The sequence below is a fragment of the Microchirus variegatus genome (genome assembly GCF_963457635.1).
Source record: "Microchirus variegatus genome assembly, chromosome: 8".
Lineage (NCBI taxonomy): Eukaryota > Metazoa > Chordata > Actinopteri > Pleuronectiformes > Soleidae > Microchirus > Microchirus variegatus.
Window position 1 is genome coordinate 217,100 of NC_139809.1, and position 19,028 is coordinate 236,127.

Genomic DNA, 19,028 nt, shown 5'->3' on the forward strand with positions numbered 1-19,028 from the left:
AGGGTGAAAAGAGAATGAGCAGTGAAGAGGAAGAAGAAGAAGAAGAAGAGGAGGAGGAGGAGGAGGAGGAGGAACATGAGGAGAAGAAGACCGTAAAATATATAGGAATGAAACCAGATGTGCAAAGAAGACTAGAGGGCAAATCAATGCTGAAGAAAATGGAGTGGATGAAAAAAGAAGAGAAAATGAAAGCAGTATATAAAGGAAGAATAGGCAAAGATGAGGTATACCTTGTAGTAGCCATAGACATAAGTAATAATTAGTAATAGAAATAGAAAATGTGGACGTAGCTTTGGGTGTTTTTGTCTTTATATCTTGTAAAGCAGTAGATTTATAGATGTCATTTTGTATCGACAGTTTGTTTGTGACTCTCTAAATGTTACTAATAGAATACACTAAATAGGGACATCCGGCAGCCTGGGTTTGCGACACAGTCCGAATGAGCCCCTTTCTGTGGTTTGCTCCCACAGTGCAAAACCATGCAGAGGTTAATTGGACACTAAATTGACCGTGTGGTGTGTGAATGTGTGAGTTGATAGATTGTTCATCGCTATATGTTGGCCCTGCATTGGACTGGGGTCTACGCCGCCTTTCGCCCTGTCTCAGCTGGTACTGGCTTCAGCTCCATCGTGCAGCATAAAGCCGTAGACAATGAATGAACGAAAACACAAAGTAGTAATTACTGATTAGTGTTGTGTCACTATTGCTGTCTACGTTTATTCAGCATCAGTGTTAATTATACTCAAAAACAGCTTTCATCGTGATAGCGTTTTTAAATGCAGTCATTTTGCAGTTGTTCTTAAGCTGTAGCGAGCACAACAAACGCATCATACTGGCAAACATCAGACTGTATTAGCAGTTTTCTACCAAGCCACTTCTAAGCCACACCATTTTGCCTCAGTAAACTCAGTGAGTGTGTGAACCGTTCAGAGAATTAACAGGAGCATGGTGGCTCTTCTCTTTTAGCTCCGTTTCAGTGTCACAGCACCAGAGTTTCTCTCTCATACGCCGAGATCAGACATCCTCTGTTTACGCCTTTGCTGTTGAAAAGTCCCGTGGGCTTTACACTCAAGTAGTCTCACTGCTTCCTTTGCCAGTCTCCATCCCCCACCACCTCAAAGGAGAGCTTGCAACTCAATGTTTCCCTGTCCCTCTTTCCCACAGCCTTTCTTTGTATTCATTCATATCTGTCTGTCTTCGTCTCCCGCCTAGACATCCTGTCCAGCAGTCATGCAGCCCAGTCATGAACTCAAAAATCTTTCCACCTATCTCTGTCACTTTATTCAACTGCAACCCTTGGTCTTGAGAGAATTTCAAAGCAATTTATCATCCCTCTTTTCCTCTGCCCCCTCTCCTTAGTTGCAGGCTCCTAGTGTGAAAGGCTTTGACTTTGCCAAATTGCACCTTGGCCAACAGAGTAAGGATGAAATCATGGTGATCCAGGAGACGGTTCCGCCAGGGCCCGGGTCCCTCCCCATGTCCATTAAAGATGGCTTCAGCCCATCTGAGAATGGCGAGATCCCCACACCCATAACCAAAACCTCAGCCTCTCCCAACAAGGCATCCCGTGGCGACCGCAGGCGAGAAAGGTCAGTGAGTCCAAACAAATATTTACAATTGGAAATATGCTCTCATAGATGACATAACACAACCAAAAAAAGGCCCCCGGAGAAGCATCTGTTTTTGTTTTATGTTTTAGTTATGTCACCAGTCACCAGATGACAAATAATTGTTTCTTCTTTGTAATCCAATGGTTTGCTAAACACCTAATTTGCTGACAGAAATGTGTACTAAATGTGTAATACTAAACAAACAACTGAAACAAAACTGTTTAGTTAAGTCAGTGGTAGACTTTTTAATCACAATTGTCCAGCAGTTACTGTTTAACACATGTATGAACTTCAATTTTGTTAGTTTGGGAATTGCGGTATTATAATTATAATTCCGTCTATAAGCTTCAAAAGGAAGGTTGCCCTACTCTTTGATATGTTGGCATTTCAACATATTGGTGTGTTCCAGTAGCTTCTATTCTATTATTTATGTAAGTGTGTGTGTGTTTTCCTGGTAGGATCTCGCCGTCAGACGTTGACTCAGTGGTAAGTGACCGTTCGAGTGAGCAGGAATCAACTGAGGAGAACCTGAGAGCGCACGCCACGCCCAGCGACAACAAGCAGACCCGCAAGGTCCCCATCAATGTTTTAAATGGTGAGTGGCCTTGGCAACACTCATATCACTCCTCCAAACAAAGACACTGATTACAAGTGGGGGAAGAGGAGGTGGAAGTTAAAGGGAGTTAGCAGAAATATAGAGAGAGCAGCCCAGGCTGTCATGATTTGATAGATAAGAGGGTCAGATTGAAGAGCAAGGAAAACTGTGAGCTCATCAACAAAACAAAGCAGGGACATGCTGAGGGGAAATGCAGCAGTGACATCAAAATTACACAGGAAAACAAAGAAAATAAAAGAAACACCTGGTGGGAACGTCCATTTGGTGGTCAAAAGACATCCAGAGAGAGAGAGAGAGAGGAGAGCAGGGAAAAAGAGGGGGGAAATAGTTTAAGTTTGTCCTGACAGCTTGTTGATAGATTCAAGCCTGTACTGCCATTCAGAGTCAACGTGCTGGAGCCAGACACAGTCAGGCACAGAGACTTCAGCCTGACTCACCCACAGAGGAATGGTCTCTGTTTTGTTAGTGATAAATCTCAGCCTGAGACTATATATACTCCACCATGATGTTTGTGAGTTGAATGAATATGAGGCACACTCATTATTGTGTAATGAACAACTTTTATCATCTGTGGAAAATGATCGTCTTTTCTTGCCTTAGCTTCTTTCTATGCTTTTCTCCCCCATTTCTAAGAATCAAAGTTGTGCTTTTGGTGGCCAGACTTGAATTCACTAAGCTTTTTTTAATTTGTATTATTAACTCACCACAACCACTTCTAGCTTCTTAGATTGTTTTTATTTGACTGCCTTTTCTTCAATAAAACTCTCTTTCCTCTCTATTGTGGTTTGCAGGCAAGAATAGAATTGGTAAGAGTTTGTTCTTTTTCCATCTGTGTCTCTAGACCTCAAGCTTGACCTCCAGCAGCTGTGTCTGTTTGTTGTCAGTCCGTTTCTGTGGTAGCTTTGTGTTAGACTTGTTCTCACCATCCATCATTGTCACCATTCTGAGCTGTCACTCACTTGTAGAAACATTTCACAAATAAAAGGCAAAGCTCATAATTGAAATTAAGCATCACTTTCCATTTCATGCTATCACTAGAAATATTTATTGTAGTCATCCATCATCACTTTGTTTCGTAAAACGTTAATATTTGGACTCATCCTTTACATTTCTGTGCTGACTTCGATGTGACCTCGGTTTTCCTTGTTTGCTCATCCCCCAGGTCCTCCACCGATAAACGGTACACACGAACAGCTGTCGTCAGCCACCATCTTTGACCACGTCGATCGCATGTCTCGTGCCACAGACCCAAGCAGGAGACTCCCCAACAAAGTCCAGCTTATCGCCATGCAGCCCATTCCTGTCCCACCACTGCACACCCCACCCTTCAACAGCAAACTGTCTGACGCCAACCAAATTAACAAAGAGGTTTGCACTTTTGATGAACTGGCTTCACATCTGTTGTGCCAAAAATACAAACAGGTCGGAAAAGATACTTCAGTTGAGTTACTTTGCTGCAATTTCAGAATGCTTGATATTCACCATGTAGTTTCAGTATTTGATCTATTTATCTACTTGTGAAAGTAGCCTAATTTTTGTTTAAACAAAAATAAGTTGGTATCACATACAATAGATGACCACTTTACCGCTACTTCCACAGTGAAAACACATGCAAATCTAAAAAAAATGTGATATTTAAGCCAAATTGGATAAGTAATCAAAGACTTTGATTACTTTTATAAATGTAATACTTTACAGGTCCTTGAAATTCTATTCATGTCCCTAATGTACTTGTTAAATGGACATGATTATCCTTTTCAACCCATTTACTTTGGGTCTAATTTTTACATATTTACTTATTTCTAGGTAAAATCATTTCTAATTGAGTATTTTTTTTTCTCCACAGATCCAAGTGGCATTAAGGCACAAGTCAGAAATTGAGCATCATCGTAACAAAATTCGTCTGCGGGCGAAGAGGAAGGGCCACTATGACTTTCCTTCTATGGATGACGGTGGCCTCGGAGATGCTAAGGACCAGGATCGAATCTATCAGAAAGCACAGATGCAGATCGATAAGATCCTGGATCCAGACGCACAGATGCCCCCCATCTTCATAGAATCCAAGAAAAGGTTAGGTCTACGTTTAGAATTATAAGAAGTATGGTGGAAAACCTATTGGGGATGAGAAAATATGGCTGTGATAGTGTTTCCTTTTATTCATAAATTATTAAATATTTGTCTCCCAGTGGTCGAGGGAGGCGCTCACCCAAACAGAGGATGAAGGAGCAGCTGAATGGAGGCGTAATGGATGCAGACAAGGACCACCTCATCACTGACGATAGTGATGCTGCTTACAGGAAGTGTCCTGGAGTCAACAATGTGGCTTACGTAGTGAGTAGTGTAGACGCATTGTGACATACAGTATTTGCATATTTGGTAAATAATCTGTATGATCTCTCTCTCACTGCCATTATATTTGTGTTTATTCCAGTCGGACCCCGACCAAGGCCCAGGATCCCCTCACAGGAGCCCATCCCCCACTGATGATGTCTTCCTCGGTCCGACTTCCTCTCCTCCAGGTCATGCCCCTCCCCCACCGCCCTACATGCCTCCACAGCCCTCTATTGAGGAGGCACGGCAGCAGATGCACTCGCTGCTGGATGATGCCTTCGCCCTTGTATCGCCCACCTCTCAGAGCAGCACAGCAGGAATCACACTCCCGGGAGTCAACAGTAACCCCCCTAGCTCCAGCCCTCCAGGCCGAGGCCCCAGACCCTGGGGCCCCTCCTACCAGCCTCTTGGCCCTTTCCCTAGTGTAAGTAACCATCATTGGCATTTATATCGACTTGATATTTTAAATCAAACAAAGTTTCAGTAAACATCAAATCCTACTGCTTTCATGTTGCACCAAGCGAAATGATATGTATATTATAAATAATATATGTCCCCCCCATCCATTTCACAATATAACTGTTAAATAATAACAAATATTACACAGAATTACTTAGAAAAACATTTATTAAATAGCACATAGTGTCTGACTTTTTAATCTGCATTTTGTTTGTTTGTTATATTTGAATAAAAATAATGAATGAGCTAAATACATGTAACAAGTAATCAAAATGCTAAATTCAGTTCTTCAAAACCAAAAAGTGTAAACTCAAATAAATTAGTAACAACTGAACAATTAGTAAAATAATAATTGGCCAATGTCATAATAAATTGCATTGGTGTATTTTATCCTAGACCCATAACTAACTAGTTAAAAGTCAAATGAGCTGTTATGCATTTGTTCATTTCACTAATCTGTGGATTGACCAACAGAAACATTATCCTTGTGAAAATTTCCAAAAACAGTAAAACACATGTCAAATCTCTTAATTGTCTTCACTGTCTCTTCCCCTTTTACTCATTCACTTGCAGCATGAAGGCTATAGCTTCAAATTTAATCACGTTCCTCTTAGCAAACTAAGCAGTTAAGCATTGCTCCATCTGTCGACCCCCCCAGAGCTATAACCTTATAACCCTCGTCAGCTATCTACAACTCCTAAGACTCTATAGAAATAAACCCTGCATGCTTGTCTTTGATCTGCATTAGCTCGTGTCACTGTAGTCTAGTCTCACAGAACATGCAGTCGTCAACGTGCTCTGGTTTGTTGAGTAAACTCAGTATTCACATTTGTATTTATTTTAGCTTACATGTGTCAAGAGACCAAGTTATCTATAGCATATCCATAGCTTTGAAATTGATATGGAGGTGGATGGAGAGCTGAGTTGATGTTAAATAAAGGCTTTCAGTGCCCTTGGGTATTACATAAGAAGTCATGGAATAATTAGAGATAAAAACGATCATAGTGCTGGTTCAGGAAACTGTAAAGATAGTGGTCCATTTAATCTTTAAGATTATTATTGGTGATATTTACAGAGGCTGACTGCATCAAAACAACCCTGCAGTCCTCTCTCTCTCATTAGGATAACTACAGGCACGGTGTCATGTTGATATTATAATGTTTTATGGGACAAACATACAGTAGCGTGGACTGTAGCTTAACTGTGACTATGCTAATTTAATGTATAATTTAAAAATTGTATTTAAATGCCTTTTACTGCTGTAAAGACAATTACTGTCCTGTTACCATGAGGTACGATGTTCATCCCTGCTAGAGAGATACTTAACAATGCGCAGTGGAGCCATAAAAAGCCATTTGTTGGTTCTCCTTTTATAGGTTCAGTGCTTAAACATGCTGTAAGAGGTCGGTTGTACAATAAGAATGATATTCAACAAAACCATGCATTTAAAAACACACATTATCACCTCTTGATATAGTGTCAAAGCTGTGCTTAATAGTTTTGTGGGTTTTTCTAAGCTGTTGAAATATTTTCAGTCTGTTTCCTTTCTTTCCCATGAATGTTTTTTGTCACTGTCTCCTAAACACTGTCTCTTTTTCCTCATCCTCCCCCAGAGGTTCACTGAGCTGGTGATGTCTCCTCCTTCTGTCCAAGGCCTGACACCAAGGTCAGTAGAGCATAATTGAGCATCCATGTATAAAATAATAAATAATAGGCTTACTGTATTCCACTTTCACTTCTTCCTACACCAAAATGATTTCTTATTGATCAGCGCAGCCTGATTTCCACCGCTCCACCAGTGGGAATATTTTTTCTTTAGATGCATCAAGTGCATTGGGCCTCATGAATAATGAAAGGAAATGTCATCTTTTTTTCATCAGTTTAATGGATCAGGTATGAGCTGTGGTCTCTGAACTGGCTCCAAAAAAGACCAAAGTATCCGACACACACACGCAGGCTCTTTTGTCACAGCACACACACACACACACACACACACACACACTCTCTGTAGGCACGGCACCAAAAATGTGAGCAAGTTTTTTTTTCATGAAGCTGGAGAGGAGCGTCCACAGTAACCCTTACATATTTATTTGTGGTTAAACAACTTATCACCACAGTAAATTTGAGCCCATTGCAAATAAAATATCATAATTATCTGTCAAACAGTTTACTGTAGATTCTGTAGCTTTCAGTGAGTTGCTGTAACACATAGAACGTACTGTTGCATGGTCACTTGAAAGCACTAAGTCTATCCTCTTATATGAATGTAAACTAAATGCTTACACATTTTCAACTGCTTGTTATCACAACAATCTAACAAGGCGATCAGAGATGGCAGACTTCACCCCATTTAAGCAACAAGCCTCTGTCGCCCTCTGCTGGTTATAGTGGCAAGTGGCAAGTGCAAGTGCAGAAACACAAACAAACAGACAAACAAACAAACAACAGACACACAGAGCCTCCAAAAACAATACTTCACACCCACTATGTGGGGTGAAGGTATAAGAAATCACATTTAGTCATGTAGACACACTGAGCATAAGAATGGGAAAGAAATATAATGTAAGTGACTTTGAACTTTGTATGATTTGTGATGTCAGATGGGCTGATCTGAGTATTTCAGAAACTATAATGATTGGATTTGGACATTCTCTCACAGTCATTTCTAGGGTTAACTAGAATGACCCAAAAAGAGAAAAATATCCACATGAGCAGCAGTTCTGTGGGTGAAAATGTAAGTTACTCAAATAAGCACTCGATCATCACAACTAAGATGTGAAGACGATGGGCCACTTAATTAGGTGTCTGTGTTCCTAATAAAGTGACAAGGGAGTGTAAATTTATGTCGCAATGCCAAACTTCTCTAGATTTTTTTGGCTGATCTATAAATTAATGCTTGTACTGAAAACAATCCTGTAGATGTCAGTGTTGTCCCTGCTTTTGAAGAAGACTTTCTGGAAGATGTCCTCTATATGAAAGTGACTTTTGTATAATGGGGCAAAGACTTTTCACACAAAAAACTGAGTAAATTAATGCAGATGATTCTTTTGCTCGTGTTTCAGGCAGGGTCTTGGCTCCAGCTACCTGTCACCAGGTGAAGCATCAGGCCTCGGTGATCCGTTCCAGCCAGACAGCCTGTACTCCAGCAGGAGCCTTTACACCGATGAGCTGCCATCATCAGCAAGACCAAGACCAGTCGGGGGAACTGCAGGTACATGTGTAAACTGCTTACATGTGCAAACTACTTTAAATTGTACACATTTTTAGTGTGCAACATTTTCAAATGAAAATCAAAAATACATCTCAAAAAATAGCACTTGATGCAATCTTTATCCATGGATAGTTTATTTTAGATCTGTTCTGGATGTGGGTCACAGAAAAGATCCACACCTTCATCCTATCAACCTGTCAAACTAAAAGAGTCTTTCCTTGAATTATTAAAGGAGCTGGTATGAAGCTTTTATAATAAAGTTATAACAAGACTAATAGAAATGGATTCTAGCATTTAGTGCACAGAGTGCAGCACACAGACAATGATATTCACACTGTAATGATTGCATCTAAGTATATTAGAGGGGCTGCTGAGGATAACGTGTGTGTGTGTGTGTGTGTGTGTGTGTGTGTGTGTGTGTGTGTGTGTGTGTGTGTGTGTGTGTGTGTGTGTGTGTGTGTGTGTGTGTGTGTGTGTGTGTGTGTGTGTGTGTGTGTCTGTGTGTGTCTGTGTGTGTCTGTGTGTCTGTGTGTGTAGGTGCCCAGTTCCATCATCTTACACAGGTGGGATTGTCCAGTCGGATAAATGGTTACCCAGCAGGGGGCCGGCCTGCTCCAGGCCAGAATGGAGGCATTGGCTGGAACCACTACCATGATGACAACTTCTCTCGAGCAGAGCCTGAAAAAGATGCAGTGAGTACAGCATAGATTTATCCATTTAAAAAAAAAAAATAATAATAATAATAGTTCTGCAAGTTCTGAACTGTTTTTACATTAAAGGTGACATAGAATGGTCCTATCTCACACACGTATGTGAGTTATGGAGGTCTACATGCAAACATTAACTTGTTTTTATGGTCAAAAACCTCCTAGTTGCTGCAAACGAACCAATCGAAATCTCTCCTCACAGACTCTCTCGTGAGCCGCGCTGTTTCAGACTGAGTTTGATGCTGAGTCCGAAGATATTTAGCAGCTTATGAAGTGTCTAGTGCTGGTTTCTACAGCAGCAACAGAACGAGCAGTTGAAGCAGTGGTGAGACCTGTTAGTGACGTCACTCGCAAGCACTTTTCAGATCCGCTTCGGAAAGCTCAGGATAACGATAAAAGCCTGCATTCTCAGCAGTGGCTGGACTGTTTGTTATGAAACGTTAGGGCTTCATAAACGAAGTAATGACGCAGATACACACCCAAAAGCCGCGTTAATTGGAACTTCTGGTCTATGTCGCCTTTAAGTGATATCCTGTAGTGATCTCCTGGTTCTTTACCACTTGGTTTCTTCTGCCTTATTAAGTCACTTGACATTCTCTCTAAATTTGTCCTCAATTTTTCTAATTTTTCCTCTCCTCCTTCCCTCTTATTCTTCTCTTTACTGCCTCAGTTCCGGGACTGTCCTGACTACTCCTCCTCCCATATCTTCCAGATGCCTAGAAGTGGTATCAGGGAGCCTACAGCACCCCCTGTCCACCTAGATCCCCCTGTGGGGGGATACATGTCGGCCCCACCGCCTCTGGAAATATCTCCTCCGACTCCCTCTTCTGCCTCCCTGATCAAGGCCATCAGGGAGGAACTGTTGCGTCTCTCCCAGAAACAGGCAGCTATGCCCAGCTATCACAGCTGAAGTCCTGGGCTCCGCTCTGTAGCTCCAAACAGTCAATGTCACTGTCTCTGCCTACGTGCTTTGCCTATTGTGACAATGCTTCCCATGGAAGTCTCTGAAGGTGTACAGCAGAGAGATCGTCCTGCTAAACTGAGGTAAAGAAGTGGCTCGTTGACATTTCTATGTGAGGCCTCCTCACGATAAAACACTGAATGACAGGATTCTTGATACCACTTGACACAGAATGGGGAAAAGACAGTGTTGTAAAATGAAGAACAGTATGGACAGTATTCCATATTCTTCACCTTTAGGACGTGATGAAAGAACATGTCCTTGTAACTTCACCGTGGATCATGGAAGGATCACACCAAGCTCTGGGTGTTGTAGATCCACATGTTCTTCTTTTCTTTTTTAAATGCATTTCTTCAGACTCAGTATTCTGTGTCATGGTTTCCCTCCCATGTTGCCTTCACTTAACAGATGTACCACATGTGAAGAAAAAAAAAACAAAGAGTCTTGCTTTGTGTTGGTTTACATACCATATGTGTTGTTTTGGCCCTTAACCTCTTTCCAACCATTAGGTGCTACTTCATGTTTTCTGCCGTGATGAGCCATGCCATGCCTTGACAATGACCCAGACTACTGTACGAGCCTAGAGTGAGGTCAAAGTTCACAGTCAGTGAGTCAGTTCACAAAGTGGGTACAATCTGTTAATAACAACTCATAAACATGATCCTTTTCGTTCCTTACTTAACTGCAGTAGCACAGTTATCCAGAGTTAATATTTTAGGACCTTGTGACTTATAGATGTTTTTTCATGTTGAAGACCCTTGTTGTACCTTCTAGTTATTAATGTTTAGTAGCAAATGGACAGATAGACAAACGGGAACAACATGGCCTTGAAACAAATGCTTCTCCAAACAAACAGGATGTGTTACAAGTATTAGATAAGGATGGGCATGTCCAGCAAAAATGCTATTGGAAAAGTCATGCAGTCAGAAATTAATCATCTCTCGATGTGACAGTTAATTATACATGAGCCGTTCAACATGTGCAAAAAACGTTGAAGCTGTCTATTCCACACCTTGACTCTTTCAGATCCAACAGCATGTGCTTTCATCAAACTAACTTCACCACAAAAGTGGGGAAAAACATTGGTTTTCCAGACTTTAAATTATGTTTCAGACATATTTTTTTTCAAAGGAAAATTCTCTCTCTCACTCTAAGAAAACAACAATCAACAACATCCAGAGCATGAGAGCTAGTGAAAGCAATGCAGGGTCAACATGGTGCATTTGAGCTAAGGAGGAGCAGCTAAGGAAATGCATTCACAGACACTGGTAAATGTCATCACTTCTGCTCGGTTCATAGTGTGTTGAACTTTTAGCAGTGACTAACTAAACCCCTTTAAAAAAAAAAAAAGATGGGTTGAATGTAGAAGTCAAATTCACTATCACTAGTTGGTGTGAGTGTGCAAAAAATAACAAAATCTAATTCTAAATTCATTCCCACACTAATGCTTGCTGCTGCTGCCACCTGGTGGTTATAGATGCACCCCAAATTAGGTAGTTATTGCAGTTTTTCAGTTTTGTATTTTTTTAATATACTCAAAAATAGTCTCATTACCTGATAGAATTTTTATTATCAAGCAAATAATCAAATATCCATGCCCATCCCTAATATTAAACAAATATTAACAGTATGTGCTTGACACTTATGTACAGTTAGGACTGTATGTACGTATACACAGTATTTGGTAGTACTTGATGCACTGTATGCAGACTACTTGGTATAGCTCAGGTCTCTCAAAAAAAAAGAGATTGCAAATGGACAAATCAGTAAAAAGAAAAAAAAAAGACAGATTGATATGATATGAGGGTGAACTGCTAATGAAGAAAAGTCATTGTGTTTTCACATGATCTGTGTTGGGTTATTTTTTCCGAAATTACCAACTGTATTTCATGCAGTATTTTATGTTTACTTTGCCTTTTTTTTAGATAGCACAGGAAGGAGAAAGCTGTACTGTATTTGTTGTCTCTGATGGTTTACTTCAACCAGTCGTGTTTATGTTCTTTTTCAATCTTATTTGGATTTTACCTTCTTTGCCTCATTCCATGTTAACTTTAAATGTCTCTTTTTCGTCGTGCTGTTTTGGAATCAGTCTCCGTTACCATTTCTTTTGACCCTCTCCTGATATTTTGACGCATTTTTGGGACCTGAAGTTATATTTTATTCAGACAAAATAAAACAGAAACCTATTGACTTTAAAGGCAGCGCCTGGAAATATGTCTTTGGACTGTGTTACCAGTGTTATTGTGTTGGATCATAAAGCATAAATGCTTCTGTTTTGCTTTTCACAATGTGATGTGCCTGTTAGACTTACCTGAACAGATTCAGTGTATTTAGGTTGTAATAACAGCTTAAAAGACGGTAATCATTAGCTCTGCAAAAACACTAATTGTTCCTTTATGGCTGAAATGAAGAAACATCCAGGTCACCGTTACTAAAAATAGTAATGTATGGACTTTTCTTTGCTCTGAGGAGTTGTGTTAGATTCTGGTGGCCCCCTCTCATCTCATTGTTCATGTTTTGTAACCATTCTCACACTGTATGCCTCCACCTACTGGTTCTGTACTGTAACAACAGCCCATCTAATGGTTTTCATCCTCACATGCTTTTTAATAGTTTTTTTCTCTTTATCATACTTTTTGACGGATCTGTTGGCTGGCCCAACGTTACATTTGATTGATGCTGCATGTTCATTTGTTTTATATCTTTTGTTTGTTTGTGCGCATGCTGTTCTACATTTTGTGAAATACAAAAAAACAAAAACAATCACTTGACGTGTCTTTGAATTTTAAGTCTTTCCCATAGTTGTCATAATCATGTCGACTCACGCCATCCATACATAATAATAAAAAAAAGTTTGTTTACAGGGGATTGTACATGTAACAAATCACCAAGAGGTGGCAGCACAGTGCAAGAAAAAACGAGATCTGCTTTACTCCGAGCATGAACTGCTCATTCGATGCAGATGATGTAAGCAGTTCCCAAAGATGTTTGTTTTGTGTCAAACTCTCTTTCACTGAAAAATATGAACATGTGATGAGGTCATGAAAGAGAAAATGTATGGTTATGCAACTCTGACAACCGAGATTGTGAAACACAAATAGTTATTGTTATAGTTTCCAGGATCAAGGCAGACTTTTTACCCCACACTATGAATGAAATGCTATCAAATGCTGCTGTTTACTTTTCTCCTTGTGTTAAAGGACAATGTCGTCCTTGTCGCTCTCGTCCCATCGGATGCTTCTCTTCTTTAAAGCAGAGTATCTAGATTCACTGGAGGTCACTCTTCACCAGAGTGGACCGTGCACAAGTCAGCAAGTATTTAATGGTTCACACACTTCAATAACCACTTCACTGTTCATAGAGCAGGTGTATGTGGAGAAGACACACAGGTATCTATTCCAACACTGAGAATAATTGTTGTCGAACACTTCCTGTCTCTCCTTGGGTCTGATCTGCTGTCACTCCTAAGCTATTTAACTCTGGCTTCTTCTATGTTTGACTCCAGCACAGGAGATTACAGTGCAGTTCATGCTCCAGTCTATTTGTGATCATTAACATACAGTAAGCAAATCAATTCAAAATCCCAGAGCTGATCTTTAACTTTAGCCTCAATGTCTCTGCTTGTATTGCTTTAGACCTTATCAGTTGTGTCTCATCTCATTCTCTTTATGTCTTTCTCTTTTGCAAAGCTTAAGAGTGTGTGTGTGTGTGCCATCCTGTCTGGTTAACCCTGGTCAAAACCCACCGTCAACCCCACCCACCCCACCCCTTTCTAAACAGTAATCCTGTCTCTGAGATGTCCTGGTGCAGCTCAGCTCAGCTCAGCTCAGCTCAGCAAGCTGAGTCCAACCACAGCCACAGTGAAGAAACAAGGAGAGCACACCATGGAGTTAATCTGGATCATGACGGTAATTACTGCCTGTGTGTCCAGTCTGTAGGAGAATATGAGGAGTGGAGCAACTGTCCAGTCAGGGAGGAGTCGTTTTCTCTACTCACTGACCTTGGAGAAAACTGTGAGGGGAGGGGAAGGAGGGAGGAGAGAAACCCAGAGGAAGGCAGAGCCAGGCATTAGCTGAATACTGACAGAGTTACAGTACTGCAGACCCCCCCCCACCTCTCTCTCTTTAGCTACTCTCTCACTTTTTAGCCTGCTGGTGAAAGACAAGAAAGGGGAGAGAAGGAAGAAGGAAGAGGAGGAAGAGGAGGAAGAGGAGGACAAGTGTGAAACAAGTTCTTTTCACAGATGACAAAAGAGGATATTTTCTCACTAATCCCAGCACAGAATCCAGAAGCACTTGTGAGTAGACTGCTCTCAACTTGACGAGCATGTGTGTGTGTGTGTGTGTGTGTTACGTGTGTGTGTGTTACGTGTGTGACGGCGAGTGTCACAGCTCAGGAATGTATGGATGCAGTGAGAGCAGTTTCTCAACATTAGAGGCTCAGTGCAGTTGTTTCCTGTGTGTGATCTGTGTCTATTTACATACTTCTTACTGCTGCACATATTGTTTTCCCTGTTATGTCAGATCAGACATTGTCATGATGTGAAGGTGATTAAGTATCTTGGCTCGTTCATTGCGGCTCTAAACGTGTTGTTTCTATGGGACGACGTGGTCCTCACCCTTCTCCTTTACCAGCGTGTGCTGTTGTTATTGTCTTTACTTGTTATTATGCTCTGCTCTGCTCTGCATGCTGCTGCTGCTGCTGCTGCTGCTGCTGCTGCTGCTGCTGCTGCTGCTGCTGCTGCTGCCAAACTGCATTAGAGTGTCAGCCTGTGGATCAATGACAGCAGGATTGCTTGGCTAACAGAGACACTGCAGCACTCTCAGGCATCTCCTGCAGTATCAAGCTTAAGGTCAACTGGCACCGCTGTGGCCGAGGGATGTCACTGTTTTCACTCTCACTCTGACTGTGTGTGTGTGTGTGTGTGTGTGTGTGTGTGTGTGTGTGTGTGTGTGTGTGTGTGTGTGTGTGTGTGTGTGTGTGTGTGTGTGTGTGTGTGTGTGTGTGTGTAGAGATTGTGATGGAGCAGTTATGGCCTCACAGCTTATGCCTCATCATCCTCAGCCGTCTTTCCTCCGTAACTGGGTCAGTTTCCTCATTTCTCTTTTACTTCCAGTGTTTCCAGAGAGACAGCATTTGCAAGACATGTATTTCCAAGCTTGATGTGAAGAAACTTATGTGAATGCCATGTGCAGACACATCTGTTGTAATAGAGAGAGGAGGCATGCACCTCCAGCAGAGTCTGTTTTCATAAGGGATGAATAAGCAGCTGTGGGAAATGTAGGTGAAGGGTAGAGAAGGGTAAAGAAATTGTTTTGTGTTTTTTCCCTTTTTGCCCGTGGCTACAGCTGCTCTACTTACTGCTGTATGACACAGAAAGAACACACTAAAAGTAACTGCTCTAATTTTAACACTCGTTTTGTGACGAGACAGGTAACCAGTTTCATTCGCTGTTATCAAGGTCACGGCTCAGTTATCTCGCTCTCTTCCTGTTCTCTCTCCACCAGGCTGTACTGTATCAGAAGACACAGATTGATATTGTGTGCTGAGTAGGAGGCAGCGATCATGTGATGTTCAAGAGGGAGGTGAATAGCTGTCATTCATACCACGCTGCCCGTTTGCTCGGCAGCTGCCCCCCCGCTGCCCCTGACTCGAGACACCGATCCTGGTGGTCAGCTGCTCCTGCTGATGCTGCTGCTCCTGCTGCTGCTGCTGCTGATGCTGCTGCTCCTGCTGCTGCTGCTGCTGCTGCTCCTGCTGCTGCTGCTGTTGCACTTGTGCCACAGCAGAACTGTTGTCCCCCGTCAACAAAGGCTGACTCATTCAACGTATATTATGCTAAATATGTGGAGTAACAAAGGGAAAACGGTTCACTTTCATGCCCTGTGTGTACAAAGTAGTGACACTCGTGGTGATGACGGATGGGAACGAACAGAGGACTCCTACGCTCACCCCTCCCTTTCCAGAATGCATCAGTGAACTATGGTGGCCTTTACATGCTAGAAAAGATGTAGTTATTCATTTGTGTCATAAGCTTCCACTTCAAAACAATATGGCCAGTTTTTCCTTTCAGGCTGATGTCAAAGTGTGGTCATATGTTCCTCGCTTTGTATGTGACTGGGGAACATATGACCCCGTCGAAACAGTGGCACAAGATTTTGATTTATTTGTTAAAGAGATAAGATTTATTGAAACTTTTAAGCGATAATACACTTATACAAACACCTATCAATTCAATTTCTGCCAATAAACTCTCCTAATTGTTACACACGAGGCCTTTAATGATGAAAACTTTAACAACAGGATTCTAAATCTGAACAGCTGCTTTAAACTGAATTGTTATAACACTTTCAAAAGTTACAAAGTGCTTTACATGACATGAAAGGTAAACAAAAGCAATTAAAGGCAGATATAATAATCACAACTTATAATGAACATGAATAAAACTATAAAAGCCACAGAATACACATGAATTGTGTATACACTGTGTACATCCCAGTCTCAGTGGTGACATGTTAAAACCTCCCAGTCCACGGCAGCAGATCCTCAGACAGCATAAGTCCATGTCAGTACAGAAACTGTATCCCTCTGCACTGCAGACCTCAACCTCTGGTGATTTACAGGAGACTCAGTATCAGCAGCAGAATGCAGCTCTGGCAGAAACAGTCATTTCACAGGTCAAGAGAAGCGACTCCTGCAGGATCTATACTGAAACCACTGCAGACCTATCATAGGGATGGGAAAAAAGTACTTTTTCATGGATGTACAACATGTAAAGTTTGTGGCTTTAAGAGTTTCAGACATGGTGTCTTGGTGGTGAAGAGTCTAGACTATGATCAGCAGATAATCCTGTTAAGATGTTATTTCTCTAATGGCTTTGTTTTTGGTCAACAGATGGACACTGAAGTGTCTGAGACCAGAGATGCTGGTGTAATTACTTTGTTATTGTACAAATGTTACTTTTATTACAGATTGTTTCACTTTTCTCTCTCTGATGGTCTCTTAGATGCAGCTACAGTCACTTCATCTATTCCACGACAACGTTCTCATCAGATGTAGATCATCTTGAGTCTGTGTGTGTCTGTGGTTTAGGAAAAATCCATCCAGCTGAGCAGGGTTGTTTCTAGCATCACCTTTATGTTTCTTCATAAGCTGAGAGTCACAGCTGCAGAGACAGTGTGTGTGTGTGTGTGTGTTTCTGCTGAGTGAATATGCAACAGTTTAAAGGGAGGAGGAACATTTGATATTAGACGTTTTCTGCGTTCGTCTTCTTCTCTTGAATCAGACCGGACTCCGTCTTCTGTTAAGTAACTTTATTCTCCCTGTGCTGCTTTTATCCACCTCTACCACGAGGTAAAGTATATGTTTTCACAGGAGTTTGTTTATCTGTCTGTTAATGACCAACATAACTCGAAAAGTCATGGATGGGTGTGATCTGTACATGTTGTGTGTCAGCAGGTTGTATTTTGTAAGCACTGAGCTGCATGACGGAGGTCTGCGCTCTCTGAGTGCTTTTCTGGTTTATTGATTGATTGATCGGCAGCAGTTTTTTCTTGAAGCAGCTCAGTATTTACACATCATACATTATGCTCATGTTACAACATGACTCTGTGTAATGTCCCTGTGTGCAGATCGATGGCGTACGTCAATTAAATTCCCAGAAATTATAATTAACAGATAAATAAATAAATTATAATATACAGAAGTGCTTCTTTAGAAGTGTTCTTTCTTTATTTTTATGTATTCATTAATATTTAAATTTGAAAGCCATGTTGCAACACAGCTAAGAGCTAACACGACTTGAGGTCCTTTATCCTGCTGAGGGATTTGAACCCTTGTTGCAAAACATCCCAATGTGTGGGTTTGATTGTTTAAAACAAAAAGAAAAACAAGTGAGAACAGATTATTCAAAGGTTTCCTTTTAGTATCTGGCAACTCCAAAAGTTGTTGTTGAGAGTGTCGGTTGCCAGATTTGCGATCAAGTAAATGAATTTAGCAATCTCAGAACATTGTTAAAGTTACATGAATCTTAAAATGATGAATTGTGTAAAGAAATATTATGACAAAAACAGCACAGATTGTTCTAATTTGTTCCGAGTATTTCGGTTCTGGTGATTGTTTACGCAGTAAACAACAGTGAACACGAATGAAACTCCACGTCCATGAACTCATTGGATCAGAGTCACAGAGTCACAGAATCACTCACTGATGTTTTCACAGCTTCCTCCACAGAATCACTGACATCCGTGTGACGAGAGTTATGTGTTTCACTTTCACCCCAACACTTTAATGCAGTGTTTCTCAATCATCAACATCTAACTCATGCAGGGCGGAGCTCCACGGGGAAACACTGCCCTCATGAATGTTTAGTCTTTGGACAAATGACAATTGTAAATTGTATTTGCTGAAGGACAACAACTGAGAAGTCTATAAATAAGGACAAATAAGAAACTTTAATTAAGAGCTGTGGTCACATAACACTCACACATTATCCAATAAGAATATCAGCCATTATTGACTTCATACAATGTCCAGAACAATCAGTGAGCAAACTCAACTAAGAAGAGGAAGAAATGTTCTGATTCTGACGCTGTTGTCACAACTGTTGTCCTTTAGATCACACACACGTCATGTGTTGTTAGCGTCTGCATGTCTTTAGTTTTCACCTCATCGTCTTCAGTTGTCTGTGACGTCTGATAAGACAGAGATAAGAATGTAAAAAGCTGTTAGATTGTATGGCCTGAAAAACCCTGTTGGCAGTTGTATGTACATCTGTGTGCAAACGGAAGAAAATCCTCGATACTGAACTGAAATCAACATAATCACACTTTTCCTCAGCTCTTTAAACCATTTTAATGTCATTTGGTTCATTGTTTTTGGTTTTACAGGCTCCAACAGACAAAAGTCAGCTGCATTCACTAAGTTTTATTTAACCAGGTAAAGTCCCATTGAGATCAAGATCTCTTTTGCAAGGATGACCTGACCATGAGGTCAGCAACACGTCATAATAAATAATACAAGTTCAAAAAGACAGGTTACAAGCAATAAATTATAATAGACAACAGTTTAGGAATTCCAAACAATTTGGCAAATACAAAGTGTAGCCGTTGAGATCACACTAACAATTTAAAAA

At 41.0% G+C, this 19,028-nt stretch overlaps 2 protein-coding genes across 2 annotated transcripts in view; both read left to right on the forward strand.

Moving 5' to 3' along the window:
* LOC310930611 (UPF0606 protein KIAA1549) overlaps positions 1-9,975 on the forward strand; it is a gene marked incomplete at its 5' end in the record, with an annotated part of 30,758 nt that extends 20,783 nt beyond the window's left edge. The window contains 11 exons of the mRNA XM_083893646.1: positions 1,360-1,589; positions 2,069-2,205; positions 3,018-3,032; positions 3,389-3,594; positions 4,073-4,296; positions 4,413-4,557; positions 4,658-4,981; positions 6,630-6,686; positions 8,083-8,227; positions 8,765-8,919; positions 9,647-9,975. Coding sequence (XP_083749772.1) covers positions 1,360-1,589; positions 2,069-2,205; positions 3,018-3,032; positions 3,389-3,594; positions 4,073-4,296; positions 4,413-4,557; positions 4,658-4,981; positions 6,630-6,686; positions 8,083-8,227; positions 8,765-8,919; positions 9,647-9,844 — 1,836 coding nt within the window. The 3' untranslated portion in view covers positions 9,845-9,975. The remainder of the gene's footprint in view (positions 1-1,359; positions 1,590-2,068; positions 2,206-3,017; positions 3,033-3,388; positions 3,595-4,072; positions 4,297-4,412; positions 4,558-4,657; positions 4,982-6,629; positions 6,687-8,082; positions 8,228-8,764; positions 8,920-9,646) is intronic.
* A 4,099-nt stretch (positions 9,976-14,074) lies between these two features.
* mical3a (microtubule associated monooxygenase, calponin and LIM domain containing 3a) overlaps positions 14,075-19,028 on the forward strand; it is an 88,780-nt gene continuing 83,826 nt past the window's right edge. Inside the window, exon 1 of the mRNA XM_083893441.1 lies at positions 14,075-14,192. The gene's annotated coding sequence lies outside the window, so the exon portion shown is untranslated. The remainder of the gene's footprint in view (positions 14,193-19,028) is intronic.